The 21066-nt window shown below is 48.2% G+C and overlaps 1 protein-coding gene across 3 annotated transcripts in view; it reads left to right on the forward strand.

Annotated features, from left to right (window-relative positions):
* The window catches only part of tln1 (talin 1), a 70315-nt gene that overhangs the window by 36 nt on the left and 49213 nt on the right, over positions 1-21066 (forward strand). The window contains exons 1-9 of one of the 3 annotated variants that reach the window (XM_069682193.1): positions 1-116; positions 11106-11228; positions 13856-14018; positions 15905-16002; positions 16253-16382; positions 16479-16631; positions 16717-16859; positions 17117-17244; positions 17336-17396. The exon at positions 1-116 is cut by the window's left edge and continues 36 nt beyond it. In XM_069682193.1, coding sequence (XP_069538294.1) covers positions 13889-14018; positions 15905-16002; positions 16253-16382; positions 16479-16631; positions 16717-16859; positions 17117-17244; positions 17336-17396 — 843 coding nt within the window. In that variant the 5' untranslated portion in view covers positions 1-116; positions 11106-11228; positions 13856-13888. The remainder of the gene's footprint in view (positions 117-11105; positions 11229-13855; positions 14019-15904; positions 16003-16252; positions 16383-16478; positions 16632-16716; positions 16860-17116; positions 17245-17335; positions 17397-21066) is intronic. The other 2 variants (XM_069682194.1, XM_069682192.1) reach the window with 2 other exon arrangements.

Consider the following 21066-nt stretch of genomic DNA (forward strand, 5'->3'; position numbering starts at 1 on the left):
TCAGAGAGTGTCCGTTTCCCCCGAAAACGATCCGCTTCTACCGGAAATATTCATCAACCTTCATCGGTGTGTCACAGCGTGAGGAGGAGGAGGAGGAGGAGGACACACGCGCTCAGGTAGGACTGTAACTCTGTAACTCTGAAAAGTTTCAGCAACAATCTTTGACGTCACCAGCAACTTCCGAAAAGTACGCAGAGACGGACAGACGCAGAGACAGACTGCAGGCCTTCAGGAGCAGAGCTCACAGTTCAGTCCAGCTTCAGGTCTGATTGTGTTCATCAGCAGGTTTGAACAATTTGTAGCTACTAACAGTAACGTGGTGTGTTCACGTACACACCGTGGACGTCCTTTATCTGAGCTCCATCAGGAAACTGTGCTGCGTTCATGTGTCTGTGGGATCAGTCCGTCCTGTCTGTTATAGTTCCGCTTTTACAACCTTCAGACTCTTTACAGCAGAATAACGTTAAAGTAGATCTGACACACAGTGTGACCTTCCCTCTCTCTCTCTCTCTCTCTCTCTCTCTCTCTCTCTCTCTCTGTGTGTGTGTGTGTGTGTGTGTGTGTGTATGCGTGCGCTATAAGTGTTGGGCGTGTTAAACAGGCAGCAGAGAAAACATGGCCTGTGGGTGTAAATTCTTGCAGCTCTGTGCTGAGGTGTGTTGCACACCGCGGGATCTGATCACTGTAACACGCTGTCAGTGACTGTCAGTGACAGACTGTCAGTAACTGTTGTGAAGAAGTTTTGCACCTTTCTCAGGTGATGAAACACCTTTCTCAGAGGAAGGAGAACGTCAGCTGTAGTTTGTACATCATGTCCATCAGTCAGACACCTGAGTCCAGGTGGAGGTGTTACAATAAATACCTCTGACTTATTGAATATGAATAGACTCCATCTTTAAATGTTTACATTCAAATAGAAAAATATCCCAATATTCTCCACAGGTGAGCAGACACCTGAGACCTGCACCTGTGCTGAACTGAACGCTCCTGTCCGTCTTTGAGAACCAATCACAGGACAGTTCGATTTATTATTTTCATTGTAATCATGAATTTGTATTTTATGTCTGAAAACGTGAAGAAAGTGGATTTCACTGCTTTTCTTTGGTGACACAAACGCAGCACTTCATTTGACTTCAGTTCAACTTCTCTTTGTTCATGAACGCCTCGCTCCACCACAGCCTGACCGGGCAGCAGCTCAGAGTGGGAGGGAGGAGTCAGGTGGGAGGAGTCAGGAGTCAGGTCTGAGGAGTAAGGAGTCAGGAGGGAGGAGTCAGGTGTGAGGAGTGAGGAGTCAGGAGGGAGGAGTCAGGTGTAAGGAGTAAGGAATCAGGAGGGATGAGTCAGGTGTGAAGAGTCAGGAGTCAGGAGGGAGGAGTCAGGTGTGAGGAGTCAGGAGTCAGGAGGGAGGAGTCAGGTGTGAGGAGTCAGGAGGGAGGAGTCAGGTGTGAGGAGTCAGCCCATATTTCCTCATGGCTCCCTCCTGTCCTCTGCTCCTCTCTCAGCATGTCCTGTATTTGGTCCGACTTGAAGTCCGTTTACGTTCTCACCAGAATCAAACCGGACCGTGGTTCGTTTGGAAACGGGCCGAGACCCGTCTTTTCTAGGGGACCGCGGTCCGGTTGTTTGGTCCGCACCAGAGTTTGATTCCGGCGTTCACACCGACCTAAACCAACCGCACCGAGGGGACAAACACTCCAGGGTTCGGTTGAGTCGGACTAAGCAAGGCTGCTGTGAACTCGCCCTAAGGCCCACATTGAACTGCACCTTAAATCACTGTACGACCGATCTCAGATCCCATCGGCTGCAGTCTGACGACGATACAGCCTCTGGAGACAGCAGAGAACACGTCGGGCACGTCAGCAGTTAGCGATAAACGACTTCCAGTCAAGACTTCCTTTTCCACGTGCTGCTTTGTTTACAGAAACAGAAACAGAGTTTCTTGTGATCGACTTTAATTAACGGCTCTTCAGTTTGCTGAAAGAACAACATCATGATGCATATTAGGAACAACATGAAGCTTTGTCAGGTCTGTCCTCACGAGGAGAAGAACACCACTTTAACATGCTCCTTTGCTAGAACAGATTGTTAGCTGTTAGCATGCAGGTGTCTTATAGAGATTCATAAGAAGCTAAATTGTTGTCAGATAGCCGCTGATGGGAGCCGGGATGTCGTTACGGTGGATTATGTTCCGCCTGCTTTTGCTCTCCACACAGCCTGCTGACATGTGATTGGTCCATACTACTTGGACTACAAGTGTAGTACAAACAGAAACCAGAACACTTCCTGTACTAAAAGTCCACGCCCCTGCCTACAGATTCTACATTTCTATGTAGAATCTCTTAATAGAGATTAGTGTATGACAAACAGTGAATGAGCTAACAGGCCAGGTATGGTGAGCACAGACACAGATAGCTGCTAATCAGTGCTAACATATAACTGAAATAATGAGTGTAGAAACTGTGTGAGATGTGTCGGACGGTGTGTTCGTCCAATAAAGCGCACACACAGATTATCTGTCTGATATTTACATGAACAAATGTCCAAAAGGCTCCAACAGCACAAACACGGCCCAGAGGTTACGTTCAGTGACTGAGTTAGCTGAGGGGACAGCTAGCAGACAGCTAGCAGCTCCCAGCTGTCACTCAAAGAGGCCACGCCCCTAATGCTGCATCACTTTAAGCCTTAATATAATGTAAACAGGTGAGCTGTATAAAGATTCTCCCCGTACAGTTGTCATGAAGAGAGAAATGAGCTATAGAGACCCAAACTGTTTTTTGTACCAGGCTGTAAACATGTTTATTTCTGCTGTAAAGTTTAACATGGGGCTCTATGGGGACTGACTCACTGCTGGAGACAGCCTCAAGTGGACACCAGAGGAACTGCAGCTTTTGGCAGAGTTGCAGAGGTTTCCGTTTATATGGACTCTGACAGCATTCAGGTTGTGTCTGAGGTTGTGTAGGTGCAGCTGTGATGATCTACTGAGCTCACACATCCAGGAGTGTGTGTGTGTGTGTGTGTGTGTGTGTGTGTGTGTGTGTGTGTGTGTGTGTTTGTGTGTGTGTGTGTGTGTCCTCTCTCTCCCGTTAAGGACTCCTTCCTCCTCCTCTTCATTCCAGCGCTCACATCAGACTGCAGTGATTTCACTCAGCCTTATTTGGTCAGGACAACATGTCTGCAGCTCCTCCTGCTCACAGCGTTTGTTTTAGACTCGGGCCAGTTCTCAAGTCTGTGAGACGCCTGTGGGTTCAGTGTGCCCCGAGAGTCGTCTGCAGGAGAAAGGCAGCTCCTTATACTTGAGGAGGAAGCTGGTGAGGAGGGATGAGGAGAGGTTTGAGGTTTAAATGTTTGACCTGGTTATTGTCTCTCAGGCTGAAGGAGCCCTGACACATGTGTGTGAAGGTGCTGATAATTACTGTGATGCTGGTGGTTTGTTCTCTCAGTGTGGTGGTTTGTACTGAGCGTCTCATTTCCCCTTAACGGTCGTGTGAAAGTAAAACAGTTTCTGCTGCTCTGCTCACGTGCAGGCTCAGTCAGAACACGCATTCAGGTGCTGTCAGAATAATCTGAAAAAAGAAAACATATCACTTCTTTAAGTCACAACAAGAAGGAAAGTTAAAGTCCAACCTGCTGAGCTGACAGGCTGGATGTCACACAGAGACTGAAGGAAGTGTTGGGTTAAAGGTCAAAGACTTGTTATTAAATCACATGTTGGCTCATGATTCAGAATAAGGTTTGAGGATGTCATCATTAGTTTGTGAACCAGCTCTGATCTTTTTGATTCATTGATGTTGTTTCCATATAAAGACTCATGAACACAACAGAGTCAGAAGAACGACTTCCAATCTCTGGTTCATGGAGCACCAGAGGAGCACCTGAACGCAGCATCATGTCGAGGCAGACGAGAGGAGCTGTGTGAGCGGGGGGTTATGGAGTGTGGGGGGGAGTGCAGCCCCTCTCAGTGACGTGTCTTTGTGCAGTCTACTCCTCCTGCAGATAGATGCCGATTGTCTCTTTTCCCATTGCCAGCGAAGTATCCTCCTGTCGGTCTCTTTTCTGCTGCGTCACCGTCTGACGCCACAAACGTGCCGGAGACAGGGTTAGTGACCAGCGAAGATGTTACGGTGGTTAGGTCTTTATTGTATCTGTTACTCATTCAGTCTCTTCATCAAACTCAACGCAGACACATGTGGAACGATGTTCGAGCGCTGCTCGGACGGAGACGGGCGGAGTTTGTAGCTGAGATGACGAGGAGTCGCAGAAGTTACCGACGGAGCATAGCATCGCGCCGGAGAGGGGGCGGAGATTAGCGTGTTGACCGGGTTTTGTGTTCCCATCAATGCCGATCGGAGCCGAGGTGATAATTACCCGGGTCTACTGCAGAGTCAGGTGACCCGGGTGTGAATGATTGTAACCTTTCATATTAAGCAAAGAAGCCGGGTGTTAGCGGCTGTTAGCGGGTTTTTTCACATGTGGGAAAAGGGCTACAGAAACACTGCAGGTAGAGATGAAGGCACACCTTGAAGTCGCCTCAGTGTGTGTTTTTACAGCATTCCGCCCTGCCGGCTCTGCAGTTCACACAGACGCGTTTCGCCTCCGTTACTGCCTCCGATGCCGGCTCAGAGGCAGGACCACTTCGCCCCACCAGTCTGCCTCCGTGTGTTCTACAAAAAGACGGATCGTAACAGAGGCTGATAATCTCACCTTGAACTGGCAGCGTGAAAAGGGCTCATATCTCTTGATTGTTGTTTCAAACCGATTCCCATCACGACATTAAAGCTCAGTAAAATGTGTTCACGATTATGCAGCTTTTATATTTGATACAATGATGTAAATACACAGAGACAAACCTGAGACACTAAACAATGTATTTTTGCTTAACTTGTTACTTACTTAACATTGTTTAGTTCTTGACTTCGACTGAAACATTAAGAAACACAAGTTCAGGTTTTGTGAAATAAGAACGACTTAAAGAACAGCAGCGTCTGTGTTAATCAGAAACCTGCCATAAAATCAGGTTACACAGGTAACACCAAACTGGTTTGTTTCTAACAGTCACACAGTAAAGCTCCACAGCTCTTTGAGAGCCTGTGTGCGGGCAGCTGCAGAGTCCCGTTCACAGCCGCGTGGTTTTCATGCATCATGCTTGTATACAAGACTGGAGCTGCCAGGCGTCCGGGATGTAGTGAGCGGCTAATGTCACGAATGAAGAGGGCTAGCTAACGTTAGCAGCGCTACTGACTAGCCAGTATACCCACACACTCCTTGCTGGACCTGTGTACAGTGGAAGCCGTAAATGGTGCACAGGTGCACAAAGGTTTCTAAAAATAGATTTGTGGAAGTTTCAAATCGATTCAGAATCGTAGAAATGAAGAACTGTGATTCTTGATTTTTTTTCAGCCCCCCTTTAGCAACATTATTTTATTAGCAGCAGAGTCACGTGATCACATGATCACAGGATCACATCATATGATCTGACAGATTAAAGAACACACCTGATGTCTGTAAACAGGTCATCATGTCATCAGGACATAGGACGTGATTGGACGTCTTACCTGCATGTCTACCTGCACTCACTGCACAGCACAACCAGGAGCAGAGCTCCCACATGCTAACGAGCTAGTAGCTCGTCTCTGAGGACTTGGCCTGCAGAGAGAGGCAAAGGGGCGGGGTCAGGGCGGGGGAGGGGGGAGAAACCATCAGAGGGAGGAAGACGACATGTTTACCTGCTGCTTCGTTTCTCTCTGCGCTTCCTTTACATCCACAAGCTGTTTATATTCAGCAACATGGAGCTCTGACTGAGAGAGCTGCTGCCCTGCAGAGGAATTCAACTCTGCATACTTCTGACATACCAACAACAGGGGGGGGGGGGGGGGGGGGAGAGAGGGACAGAGAGGGACAGAGAGAGAGAGAGGGAGGGAGTAAAGAGCAGAAAGAGGAGTGCTGTGTCTTTGTGTCTGCAGCTCTAACGTCTAATCTGAGCCGATCCCGGAGGAGAAGAGGAATGTGAGGACGGACGGAGATTTCATCTCCACCAGTGAGAGACCACAGGAAGTCACAAACAGCCTGTTTACAGTAAACCAGCTCAGATGAAACACTGACAGAAAGGACTGCTCTTCATACAGCCTCTGATATGTGAGACAGGCTCTCCCTGTGCAGATAGACAGGTTATTAACACTGTCTCACAGCAGGCTTTAGTTTGATGAACAGAGACACTTTCTGTTGTATTTTTACATCTTTAATCAAACAGATCCTCTCTGGGACTGATTTCACTTCCTGTTTATTTTCCAGGACAATAACCCCCCCCCCTCTCACTGCGGTCATAAAGTGAAGGCTTTAAAAACAGCTCAGTCAGAGAGGGAACACCACTGTGTGTATGTTTCTATAAAATCATCTCACACATGGATCAGACATGATGATCTGTGACAGCAACACAAGGTGCACGCTGTGATCATGTGATGGAGTGTCAGCTGTCAGTGAGTCTGATGTCACAGCAAACAGCAGACCTGCATGTCAGAACACAGCTACACACGGCAGCTACACACGGCAGCTACACACGGCAACTACACACGGCAGCTACACACGGCAGCTACACACGGCAGCTACACACATCAGCTACACACGGCAGCTACACACGGCAGCTACACACATCAGCTACACACGGCAGCTACACACGGCAGCTACACACGGCAGCTACACACATCAGCTACACACGGCAGCTACACACGGCAGCTACACACGGAAACTACACACGGCAGCTACACAAGGCAGCTACACACGGCAGCTACACGCAACATGCTGCAGGTGTGTAACAGCTGTTTAACACACTTGGGGTCCTGGACTCACAGGGGGGTGAGGGTCTCTACCTGAACACCTGCCTCGGTGACAGTTTTCTACATGAAGCCATCTGGATGTGACCTCTGACCTCTGCATACAGGTGCAGGAAGTGTGCTCAGCTCAGACAGCGTTCACCGCCTCTGAGCTCACAGGGTCCGTGATGAGAGAGGACGACACACAGATCATCTCAACCAGCCACAGAGAGCGAGAGTGTGTGTGTGTGTGTGTGTGTGTGTGTGTGTGTGTGTGTGTGTGTGAATGTGTGAGCTCAGAGGCGGTGAACGCTGTCTGAGCTGAGCACACTTCCTGTCAGTCACAGTGAGTGACAGCAGCTAACTGCCATCATGAGGGCAAACATCCTGTTTGTTAGATACTGACCATCAGCATCTGCTGCTGCCATCACTGTAACTTATCTCCATGTGACACGACGACACGCTGCTGTCACTGCAGGCCGGACCACACCACCATCCATCAGAGGAACTTATCTTACTGTAACAGAGTTCTCCACCCGGCTGTCACCGCAGCGCTAGCTCATGATGTACACACTGACCACACTGACACACAGCAGGAGCTTCAATACCTCATCAAGCTTAACAGAACTACACACGCTGTCTGCAGGCACAGTGTGGATCCTCTGCAGACTGAAGCTCCAACACCTGATGAGCTCAAAGTGACAAGAACCGTCCTGATTATCAGCACAGAGACAGACACACTTCTTTAACAACACACACACACACACACACACACACACACACACACACATATGTGAGGACAGCGTGTGATCCTCAACTCATGGAGCACGATTCAGTGTAACACACACTGCTCCCAGCACAGCATGAATGATGATGGGCTGCAGTGGTTAGCACTCACAGCTAAAAGGGTTCCTGGTTTGAATCCCGCTTCAGGCGTAGGGGGCCTTTCTGTGTGGAGTGTGTGGGCTGGAACAGACAGGTGGAGGTGAGTCAGGAGGTCTGAGGCTGCTGTTCACACTGTTTAATCAGATCAGCTAGAACAGTGTTTGTTCAGTGATGGAACACAGGAAGTGATGTCACCATGGCAACAACCACAACATCCTCACTTTGAACTCATGCCACACACAACCATCCTCTCTGCTGTGACATCACAGCTGGAGGAATGATGTCACACATTGACCTTTGTCCTTTGTGTGAATCACACTGATTGGTCAGCTGCAGAGTAAACAGGAAGTAGAAGAACAGGTAGATGAGCTCATTTAGACTCCTGAGGGGATCATCAAAACAATCACCTGTCTGCTGGGGTCAGCTCACCTGTGACAGGTACACAGGAAGAACTACAGCAGAGAGGAGACGCTGTCAGTCAGTCGTGTTGTTAAAGCGCTGCAGAGACTCTGCAGCTCGCAGCTAACGAGTCAGACACTCCTGTATCAACGTGTGTGTGTGTGTGTGTGAACAAGTGAACGCATGTGTGTGTGTGAACGAGTAAATGTGTGTGTGTGTGTGTGTGTGTGAACGTGTGTGTGTGTGTGTGTGTGAACGAGTAAACGTGTGTGTGTGTGTGTGTGAACGGGTGAACGTGTGTGTGTGTGTGTGTGAACGAGTAAACGTGTGTGTGAATGAGTAAGCGTGTGTGTGAACAAGTGAACGTGTGTGTGTGAATGCGTGTGAACGACTAACCTTGTGTGTGTGTGTGTGTGAACGAGTGAATGTGTGTGTGTGAACAAGTGAACACACGTGTGTGTGTGAATGAGTAAATGTGTGTGTGAACGAGTAAACGTGTGTGTGTGTGTGTGAACGGGTGTGTGTGAACAAGTGAACACTTGTGTGTGAACGTGTTAACGTGTGTGTGTGAATGTGTGTGTCAACATGTGTGTGTGTGTATGTGAACGAGTGAACGTGCATGTGTGAATGCGTGTGTGTGTGAACGAGTAAACGTGGGTGTGTGTGTGTGTGTGTGTGAACGAGTAAACGTGTGTGTGTGTGTGTGAACGGGTGAACGTGTGTGTGTGTGTGAACGAGTAAACGTGTGTGTGTGAATGCGTGTGAACGACTAACCTTGTGTGTGTGTGTGTGAACGAGTGAATGTGTGTGTGTGAACAAGTGAACACACGTGTGTGTGTGAATGAGTAAATGTGTGTGTGAACGAGTAAACGTGTGTGTGTGTGTGTGTGTGAACGAGTGAATGTGTGTGTGTGAGTGAATGAGTAAATGTGTGTGTGAACGAGGAAACGTGTGTGTGTGTGTGTGTGAACGGGTGTGTGTGAACACGTGTGTGTGAACAAGTGAAGACTTGTGTGTGAACGTGTTAACGTGTGTGTGTGAATGTGTGTGTGAATGTGTGTGTCAACGTGTGTGTGTGTATGTGAACGAGTGAACGTGCATGTGTGAATGCGTGTGTGTGTGAACGAGTAAACGTGGGTGTGTGTGAATGCGTGTGTGTGTGTGTGTGTGTGAATGCGTGTGTGTGTGTGTGAATGAGTGAACGTGTGTGTGTGTGTGAATGCGTGTGTGTGAATGCGTCTGTGTGTGTGTGTGTATGTGAACAAGTGAACATGTGTGTGAATGCGTGTGTGTTTGTGAGCAGAATACAGCGATTAGGATTTAGGATTAGGATTTGACTCTGAGGTTTGTTTCACCTCTACAGGTCAGAGGTCAGAGGTCATTCTGTGTGTCTCAGCAGTGTTTGTCAGCCTTGTTCGGTTGATCATCTCTGTGTAACTGCAGTAGTTATGAGTCAGCACTTCCTGTTTGAGGTGGGCGGAGCGAGAAGCGTCCGCAGGTCGGACCTCTTTATAGGATTCTGTGACTGTGTTTGAGCAGCTGAGCCAGTTTACTGAGTCAGACAGACAGACAGACAGACAGACAGACAGACAGTTACTTCGTTACTTCGAAAATTCAGGTGTGTGACTGAAGGTGAAGACATCTCTGACTCTCCTTAACATGAGGAAGACTTCTGTCCTCCAGCCTCTGCAGACGCTCCCTCCATGAATCAGAGCTCGGAGGAACACACAACACGTCTAAATGCCCTTTTATGGCATCAGAGGGATTTTAAAACAGGAAATGACATCATCACCTCAAAGTGCCAGAGGCCAGTCCTGAGTTCAGACATGTTTCTGCAGAGACACTTCTTCTGTAACAGAGAGCAGGAAGGTTCCTGAGGAGGAACAACAGTGATGAGACAGACTGAGAGACAGACTGAGAGACAGACTGACAGACAGACTGAGAGACAGACTGAGAGCACTGAGAGACAGACTGACAGACAGACTGAGAGACAGACTGACAGACAGACTGAGAGACAGACTGAGAGCACTGAGAGACAGACTGAGAGACAGACTGACAGACAGACTGAGAGCACTGAGAGACAGACTGAGAGACAGACTGAGAGACAGACTGAGAGACAGACTGAGAGACAGACTGACAGACAGACTGACAGACAGACTGACAGACAGACTGAGAGACAGACTGAGAGCACTGAGAGACAGACTGAGAGACAGACTGACAGACAGACTGAGAGCACTGAGAGACAGACTGAGAGACAGACTGAGAGACAGACTGACAGACAGACTGAGAGACAGACTGAGAGCCAGACTGAGAGACACACTGAGAGACACACTGAGAGACAGACTGAGAGACAGACTGAGAGACAGACTGAGAGACAGACTGAGAGCACTGAGAGACAGACTGAGAGACAGACTGACAGACAGACTGAGAGCACTGAGAGACAGACTGAGAGACAGACTGAGAGACAGACTGACAGACAGACTGAGAGCACTGAGAGACAGACTGAGAGACAGACTGACAGACAGACTGAGAGACAGACTGAGAGCACTGAGAGACACACTGAGAGACAGACTGAGAGACAGACTGAGAGACACACTGAGAGACAGACAGACTGACAGACAGACTGAGAGCACTGAGAGCACTGAGAGACAGACTGAGAGACAGATTGAGAGACAGACTGAGAGCACTGTGAGACAGACTGAGAGACAGACTGAGAGACAGACGGAGAGACAGATTGAGAGACAGACTGAGAGCACTGTGAGACAGACTGAGAGACAGACGGAGAGACAGATTGAGAGACAGACTGAGAGCACTGAGAGACAGACTGAGAGACAGACTGAGAGACAGACTGAGAGACAGACTGAGAGACAGATTGAGAGACACACTGAGAGACACACTGAGAGACATTTAGTGCAGTTAATTTATTAAATATTACAGTTAATGTATTAAAGTTAAAGATGGTCTGCCGGTCTGATGTGTGATGTTTTTAACCTAACTGTTTTTTCCTTCATGCAGAGAGAAGAAGCCATCCGATCGTCTGAGGCAGACGGAGGCCGACAGTTAAAGTCTACATCAGGTGATAACTCCACCTGTCTGATCTACACCAGGTGATAACTCCACCTGTCTGATCTACACCAGGTGATAACTCCACCTGTCTCTGAGAAGAGGATAACACACACACCTGAGAGCAGCTCTCTCTCTTCATGTATCCACTCACTCAGCAGTGTGATAACGCTGACAGAACTTTAAATGTATGTAATGTTATTTTGGAGAATCAGTTAAATACACGGTTTCCTGCTGTGAGTCAGTGTTATCAGTGCCTACATTACCCAGCATTCATAGTGACATCTGCATCCTGGGAACTGATTGGCTCTCTGCCACACAGCACAGACACATCCTCCTGTCATAAACAGAAACAGGAACTGATCGTGGCACAGTCAGCAGTGTGTGTGTGTGTGTGCGTGTGTGCGTGCGTGCGTGCGTGCGTGCGTGTGTGGCTGTGTGTGTGTGTGTGTGGCTGTGTGTGTGTGTGTGTGTGGCTGTGTGTGTGTGTGTGTGTGTGTGTGTGTGTGTGTGTGGTCGAGTCAGGGCGTCTGTGTTGTGACATTGGATCCCTCTGAGTTCTCGTGCTGTCACTCTGCAGCTTTAAAAAGAAACGTCTCTGACTCTTTAAAACACACACACACACACACACACTCTGTGCTCAGTCTGAACACTGTTAGTGACAGATCACAGTGAGTCTTGCAGACGACTGATCAGACTGATTAAAGGTGTCTCTGTGCAGCTTTTGAGCTCCTTTTAGCTCCTTGTATTGGTTCGTAAACCACAGAGACGTGGAGCGGAGTGATTCAGACACAGACACTGGTATCTGTTCAGGTCTGACTGGTGTCTGACCGGCCTCTGATACAGACAGAAAAGCAGGATGACATTCAGACAGCTGTTTAAATGTGTTTCTTCATGCTCTGTATCAGATGTGCTCTGCATGTTGGCAGAGAGGCAGGATCAGGTATCTGTACAGGCAGGACAGCATGTGATCATCCTGCAGAGAGGACACACATCAGGTCACCAGGCGTGAGCACATGAAGCTATCACTGAATAAAACAGTAAATATAACTTTAACATGGTCCTTCAGCTCGCTCATACAGCTTCACTGCTCATGTTAAACCTTCTCACATGTCCTGAACTGTGTGTGATCCTCCTGTCAGTGTGCTGTCAGTTCTCAGTGTAAGGGTTAGGACGGAGGATACGTCAGGATACAGTGAGGACGGACAGGCTGGTTCTTATGGTGATAACATTCAGAGGATATAAACATGTCGCTGTGTTTCCTGTCTGGCTGTATCTCACACTCTGCTGCAGCTTCAGAGTGTAAAAATAAAACCTGTTCCTCTTTCTGAGCTCACTGCTGAGAACCCATGAAGAAACCGCCTCAGTGTGTTACTTCTCTTTATTACACTGCGTCCAACACTGTGTGAACATAAGCCATGTTCATATAAAGACGCCTTCTAGCAGCCTCCTGTTTCCTCACAGTCAGGGAGGGGTCAGAGACTCAGAACATAAAGCTCATTTTGAAAACACATTTTTAAATATGTGTGTTTGTGTAGATTTTCTCCTCTCATAGGACTTTGGTTCAAACTGTTCCTGCTGCAGGTGAACTGTAGGTGACACAGGGCTGTGCAGTAAACCATGTATCTATTTTTACTGACACGTACATACAGTATATCCCTGTTTAGGTGTGTTGGCCATCTGTGCCGAGCAGTTAGTGCAGTTTTAGTCAACAGTTTTAGGCAGGTGTTAAAAATGCTGTAAACTCAGAATGCTTTCAAACATGGAAGTGTTCATAGTTTCTTTCCATCGATGAACAAAATGCAGTGAATGAACAGAAGAGAAATCTAAATCAGATCAATATCTGGTGTGACCACCCTTTGCCTTCTAAACAGCATCAGTTCTTCTCAGTACACTTGCACACAGTTTCTGAAGGAACTCGGCTGGTAGGTTGTTCCAAACATGTTGGAGAACTAACCACAGATCTTCTGTGGATGTAGGCTTCCTCAGATCCTTCTGTCTCTTCATGTAATCCCAGACAGACTCCATGATGTTGAGATCAGGGCTCTGTGGGGGCCATACCATCAGCTCCAGGACTTCTTGTTCTTCTTCACGCTGAAGATAGTTCTTAATGACACTGGCTGTATGTTTGGGGTCGTTGTCCTGCTGCAGAATACATGTGGGGCCAATCATACGCCTCCCTGATGGTAGTGCATGATGGATAAGTATCTGCCTGTATTTCTCAGCATTGAGGACACCATTAATCCTGACCAAATCTCCGACTCCATTTGCAGGAATGCAGCCCCAAACCTGCAAGGAACCTCCAGCATGCTTCACTGTTGGCTGCAGACACTCATTATTGTAGCGCTCTCCGGACAGTAGATGGGTTCAACCTACATGTTGAACTGATGATCATTAGCACCTGTTTGGTATCATTGGTTGAACATACACCTGACTATAATCCTACAACATCCCTGACTGTGTGCAGGTGTACCTGTAAGAACTGATGCTGGTTTGAAAGCAAAGGGTAGTAACACCAGATATTGATTTGATTTAGATTTTTCTTTTGTTCTCTCACTGATCATTTTGTAAATTGATAAAAATAAACAATTATTATTTATATTTTTGAAAACATTCTTAGTTTACAGCATTTTTTCACACCTGCCTAAACCTTTTGCACAGTCCTGTATATCTTGACTCTTTATTATGAATCTACGCCTCAGGTGTGTGTTGGGCGTCGGTGTGGAGCAGGAATCATGGTGGCGTTGTCGCTGAAGATCGGCGTAGGGAATGTGGTGAAGACGATGCAGTTCGAGCCCTCCACCATGGTGTACGACGCCTGCAGGATCATCAGGGAGAGAGTCCCAGAGGCTCAGCTCGGACAGCGTCAGTACACACACACACACACACACACACACACCTTCGTACACTGTAATTTGGAGGTGGGGGATGTTTTCAGGAATGCAGAGGTGAGACCAGTGCAGCAGCGCGACTGTTCTTCAATCAACCCTCCACTGTTAATATCCCTCCACTGTTCGTGTCCCTCCACTGTTCATGTCCCTCCACTGTTCATGTCCCTCCACTGTTCGTATCCCTCCACTGTTCATGTCCCTCCACTGTTCATGTCCCTCCACTGTTCGTATCCCTCCACTGTTCATGTTCCTCCACTGTTCGTATCCCTCCACTGTTCATGTCCCTCCACTGTTCGTATCCCTCCACTGTTCATGTCCCTCCACTGTTCGTATCCCTCCACTGTTCATGTCCCTTCACTGTTCATGTTCCTCCACTGTTCGTATCCCTCCACTGTTCATGTCCCTCCACTGTTCGTATCCCTCCACTGTTCATGTCCCTCCACTGTTCATGTCCCTCCACTGTTCGTATCCCTCCACTGTTCATGTTCCTCCACTGTTCATGTCCCTCCACTGTTCATGTCCCTCCACTGTTCATGTCCCTCCACTGTTCGTATCCCTCCACTGTTCATGTCCCTCCACTGTTCATGTCCCTCCACTGTTCGTATCCCTCCACTGTTCATGTTCCTCCACTGTTCATGTCCCTCCACTGTTCATGTTCCTCCACTGTTCATGTTCCTCCACTGTTCGTATCCCTCCACTGTTCATGTCCCTCCACTGTTCATGTCCCTCCACTGTTCGTATCCCTCCACTGTTCATGTCCCTCCACTGTTCATGTCCCTCCACTGTTCGTATCCCTCCACTGTTCGTGTCCCTCCACTGTTCATGTTCCTCCACTGTTCATATCCCTCCACTGTTCATGTCCCTCCACTGTTCATGTTCCTCCCCTGTTCGTATCCCTCCACTGTTCATGTCCCTCCACTGTTCGTATCCCTCCACTGTTCGTGTCCCTCCACTGTTCATGTCCCTCCACTGTTCGTGTTCCTCCACTGTTCGTGTCCCTCCACTGTTCGTATCCCTCCACTGTTCGTATCCCTCCACTGTTCATGTTCCTCCACTGTTCGTATCCCTCCACTGTTCGTGTCCCTCCACTGTTCGTGTCCCTCCACTGTTCATGTCCCTCCACTGTTCGTATCCCTCCACTGTTCGTGTTCCTCCACTGTTCGTGTCCCTCCACTGTTCGTATCCCTCCACTGTTCGTGTCCCTCCACTGTTCGTATCCCTCCACTGTTCGTGTCCCTCCACTGTTCGTATCCCTCCACTGTTCATGTCCCTCCACTGTTCGTATCCCTCCACTGTTCATGTCCCTCCACTGTTCATGTCCCTCCACTGTTCGTATCCCTCCACTGTTCGTGTTCCTCCACTGTTCGTGTTCCTCCACTGTTCGTGTCCCTCCACTGTTCGTATCCCTCCACTGTTCGTGTCCCTCCACTGTTCGTATCCCTCCACTGTTCGTGTCCCTCCACTGTTCGTATCCCTCCACTGTTCGTGTCCCTCCACTGTTCGTGTCCCTCCACTGTTCATGTCCCTCCACTGTTCGTATCCCTCCACTGTTCATGTTCCTCCACTGTTCATGTCCCTCCACTGTTCGTATCCCTCCACTGTTCGTATCCCTCCACTGTTCGTGTCCCTCCACTGTTCGTATCCCTCCACTGTTCGTATCCCTCCACTGTTCGTGTCCCTCCACTGTTCGTATCCCTCCACTGTTCGTGTCCCTCCACTGTTCGTATCCCTCCACTGTTCGTGTCCCTCCACTGTTCGTGTCCCTCCACTGTTCGTGTCCCTCCACTGTTCGTGTCCCTCCACTGTTCATGTCCCTCCACTGTTCGTATCCCTTATCCGTCACACCTTCTCTCTCTGCAGCCAACGACTATGGTCTGTTTCTGTCTGATGAAGACCCAAAGAAAGGGATCTGGCTGGAGGCGGGGAAGGCTCTGGACTACTACATGCTGAGGAACGGAGTGAGTCGCTACACACACACACACACACACACACACACACTCACACACACACACACACACACACTGTACACACATATATGTTTTAGCATCACAATGAATGCATCATGTACACAGTAAATTACATCTATACTAGTCTATACTTAGTTCAAGCTCCTCACGTTTATCCTGTCTCTCTGCCTGCCTGTCTGTCTCTCTGCCCGTCTGTCTGTCTGCCTGTCTGCCTGTCTGTCTGTCTGTCTCTCTGTATCAGGACACCTTGGACTACAAGAAGAAGCAGAGGCCTCTGAAGATCAGGATGTTGGACGGCACAGTGAAGACCGTCATGGTGGACGACTCCAAGATCGTCAGTGACATGCTGATGACCATCTGTGCCAGGATAGGTCGGTCCTGTCATGAGCCCCTCCCACTTTCACCTGCCCTCAGTATATCTGCTATAGAGTAACCTGTGTGTGTGTGTGTGTGTGTGTGTGTGTCAGGTATCACGAACTATGACGAGTACTCGTTGGTGCGGGACATTGTGGAGGAGAAGAAGGAGGAGACGACAGGGACGCTGAAGAGAGACAAAACTCTGCTGAGAGACGACAAGAAGATGGAGAAGCTGAAGCAGAAGCTGCACACGGACGATGAGCGTAAGACACTCACACACACACACACACACACTCAGGTGAGTTTATCTTTATAAAAGCACCTTATATGAAGACCTTTCTCTCTCAGTAAACTGGCTGGACCACGGGCGGACGCTGAGGGAGCAGGGCGTGGAAGAGACGGAGATGCTGCTGCTCCGGAGGAAGTTCTTCTACTCCGACCAGAACGTCGACTCCAGAGACCCGGTGCAGCTCAACCTGCTCTACGTACAGGTATACGCACACACCTGCTCTACGTACAGGTATACGCACACACCTGCTCTACATACAGGTATACGCACACACCTGCTCTACATACAGGTATACGCACACACCTGCTCTACGTACAGGTATACACACACCAGACAATCAGAATCCAATCTAATGATGTTCATGATTCCCTGAAGATTGATCCGTGTGTGTGTGTGTGTGTGTGTGTGTGTGTGTGTGTGTGTGTGTGTGTGTGTGTGTGTGTGTGTGTCTGTGTTTAGGCCCGTGACGACATCCTGAACGGCTCTCACCCCGTCTCCTTCGATAAGGCCTGTGACTTTGCAGGTTATCAGTGTCAGATCCAGTTTGGAGACCACAACGAGTCCAAGCACAAGCCTGGATTCTTAGAGTGAGAGCTGGTTTCCATGGTTACATCCCTTATTATTATTGGATGTTTCTGTTTCTGTTGTGTGATTGTCACTGGTCTGTTTCCTCCTCAGTCTGAAAGAGTTCCTGCCCAAAGAGTACATCAAGCACAAAGGAGAGAAGAGGATCTTCCAGGTAACAAACTCAGGAACAGACAGCAGTGAGGTCTGACGGACAGGACACATGTTACACACAGGATACAGTGAGGTCTGATGGACACATGTTACACACAGGATACAGTGAGGTCTGACGGACACATGTTACACACAGGATACAGTGAGGTCTGACGGACACATGTTACACACAGGATACAGTGAAGTCTGATGGACAGGACACATGTTACACACAGGATACAGTGAGGTCTGATGGACACATGTTACACACAGGATACAGTGAGGTCTGATGGACACATGTTACACACAGGATACAGTGAGGTCTGATGGACAGGACACATGTTACACACAGGATACAGTGAGGTCTGATGGACACATGTTACACACAGGATACAGTGAAGTCTGATGGACACATGTTACATACAGGATACAGTGAGGTCTGATGGACACATGTTACATACAGGATACAGTGAGGTCTGACGGACAGGACACATGTTACACACAGGATACAGTGAGGTCTGATGGACACATGTTACACACAGGATACAGTGAAGTCTGATGGACACATGTTACATACAGGATACAGTGAGGTCTGACGGACAGGACACATGTTACACACACAGGATACAGTGAAGTCTGATGGACACATGTTACATACAGGATACAGTGAGGTCTGACGGACAGGACACATGTTACACACAGGATACAGTGAGGTCTGATGGACACATGTTACATACAGGATACAGTGAGGTCTGATGGACAGGACACATGTTACACACAGGATACAGTGAGGTCTGACGGACACATGTTACACGCAGGATACAGTGAAGTCTGATGGACACATGTTACATACAGGATACAGTGAGGTCTGACGGACAGGACACATGTTACACACAGGATACAGTGAGGTCTGATGGACAGGACACATGTTACACACAGGATACAGTGAGGTCTGATGGACACATGTTACATGCAGGATACAGTGAAGTCTGATGGACAGGACACATGTTACACACAGGATACAGTGAGGTCTGATGGACACATGTTACACACAGGATACAGTGAGGTCTGACGGACACATGTTACACACAGGATACAGTGAGGTCTGATGGACACATGTTACACACAGGATACAGTGAGGTCTGATGGACACATGTTACACACAGGATACAGTGAGGTCTGACGGACACATGTTACACACAGGATACAGTGAGGTCTGACGGACACATGTTACACACAGGATACAGTGAAGTCTGATGGACAGGACACATGTTACACACAGGATACAGTGAGGTCTGATGGACAGGACACATGTTACATACAGGATACAGTGAGGTCTGATGGACACATGTTACACACAGGATACAGTGAGGTCTGATGGACAGGACACATGTTACATACAGGATACAGTGAGGTCTGATGGACACATGTTACATACAGGATACAGTGAGGTCTGACGGACAGGACACATGTTACACACACAGGATACAGTGAAGTCTGATGGACACATGTTACATACAGGATACAGTGAGGTCTGACGGACAGGACACATGTTACACACAGGATACAGTGAGGTCTGATGGACACATGTTACATACAGGATACAGTGAGGTCTGATGGACAGGACACATGTTACACACAGGATACAGTGAGGTCTGACGGACACATGTTACACGCAGGATACAGTGAAGTCTGATGGACACATGTTACATACAGGATACAGTGAGGTCTGACGGACAGGACACATGTTACACACAGGATACAGTGAGGTCTGATGGACACATGTTACACACAGGATACAGTGAGGTCTGACGGACACATGTTACACACAGGATACAGTGAGGTCTGACGGACACATGTTACACACAGGATACAGTGAAGTCTGATGGACAGGACACATGTTACACACAGGATACAGTGAGGTCTGATGGACACATGTTACACACAGGATACAGTGAGGTCTGATGGACACATGTTACACACAGGATACAGTGAGGTCTGATGGACAGGACACATGTTACACACAGGATACAGTGAGGTCTGATGGACACATGTTACACACAGGATACAGTGAAGTCTGATGGACACATGTTACATACAGGATACAGTGAGGTCTGATGGACACATGTTACATACAGGATACAGTGAGGTCTGACGGACAGGACACATGTTACACACAGGATACAGTGAGGTCTGATGGACACATGTTACACACAGGATACAGTGAAGTCTGATGGACACATGTTACATACAGGATACAGTGAGGTCTGACGGACAGGACACATGTTACACACACAGGATACAGTGAAGTCTGATGGACACATGTTACATACAGGATACAGTGAGGTCTGACGGACAGGACACATGTTACACACAGGATACAGTGAGGTCTGATGGACACATGTTACATACAGGATACAGTGAGGTCTGATGGACAGGACACATGTTACACACAGGATACAGTGAGGTCTGACGGACACATGTTACACGCAGGATACAGTGAAGTCTGATGGACACATGTTACATACAGGATACAGTGAGGTCTGACGGACAGGACACATGTTACACACAGGATACAGTGAGGTCTGATGGACAGGACACATGTTACACACAGGATACAGTGAGGTCTGATGGACACATGTTACATGCAGGATACAGTGAAGTCTGATGGACAGGACACATGTTACACACAGGATACAGTGAGGTCTGATGGACACATGTTACACACAGGATACAGTGAGGTCTGACGGACACATGTTACACACAGGATACAGTGAGGTCTGATGGACACATGTTACACACAGGATACAGTGAGGTCTGATGGACACATGTTACACACAGGATACAGTGAGGTCTGACGGACACATGTTACACACAGGATACAGTGAGGTCTGACGGACACATGTTACACACAGGATACAGTGAAGTCTGATGGACAGGACACATGTTACACACAGGATACAGTGAGGTCTGATGGACAGGACACATGTTACATACAGGATACAGTGAGGTCTGATGGACACATGTTACACACAGGATACAGTGAGGTCTGATGGACAGGACACATGTTACATACAGGATACAGTGAGGTCTGATGGACACATGTTACATACAGGATACAGTGAGGTCTGACGGACAGGACACATGTTACACACACAGGATACAGTGAAGTCTGATGGACACATGTTACATACAGGATACAGTGAGGTCTGACGGACAGGACACATGTTACACACAGGATACAGTGAGGTCTGATGGACACATGTTACATACAGGATACAGTGAGGTCTGATGGACAGGACACATGTTACACACAGGATACAGTGAGGTCTGACGGACACATGTTACACGCAGGATACAGTGAAGTCTGATGGACACATGTTACATACAGGATACAGTGAGGTCTGATGGACAGGACACATGTTACACACAGGATACAGTGAGGTCTGATGGACACATGTTACACACAGGATACAGTGAAGTCTGATGGACACATGTTACATACAGGATACAGTGAGGTCTGATGGACACATGTTACACACAGGATACAGTGAGGTCTGATGGACACATGTTACACACAGGATACAGTGAGGTCTGATGGACACATGTTACACACAGGATACAGTGAGGTCTGACGGACAGGACACATGTTACACACAGAATACAGTGAGGTCTGATGGACACATGTTACA

This window comes from Semicossyphus pulcher, unplaced genomic scaffold, assembly GCF_022749685.1.
Source record: "Semicossyphus pulcher isolate SPU_LCO1_2020_fin unplaced genomic scaffold, fSemPul1.0.p SCAF_52, whole genome shotgun sequence".
Taxonomy (NCBI): Eukaryota; Metazoa; Chordata; class Actinopteri; order Labriformes; family Labridae; genus Semicossyphus; species Semicossyphus pulcher.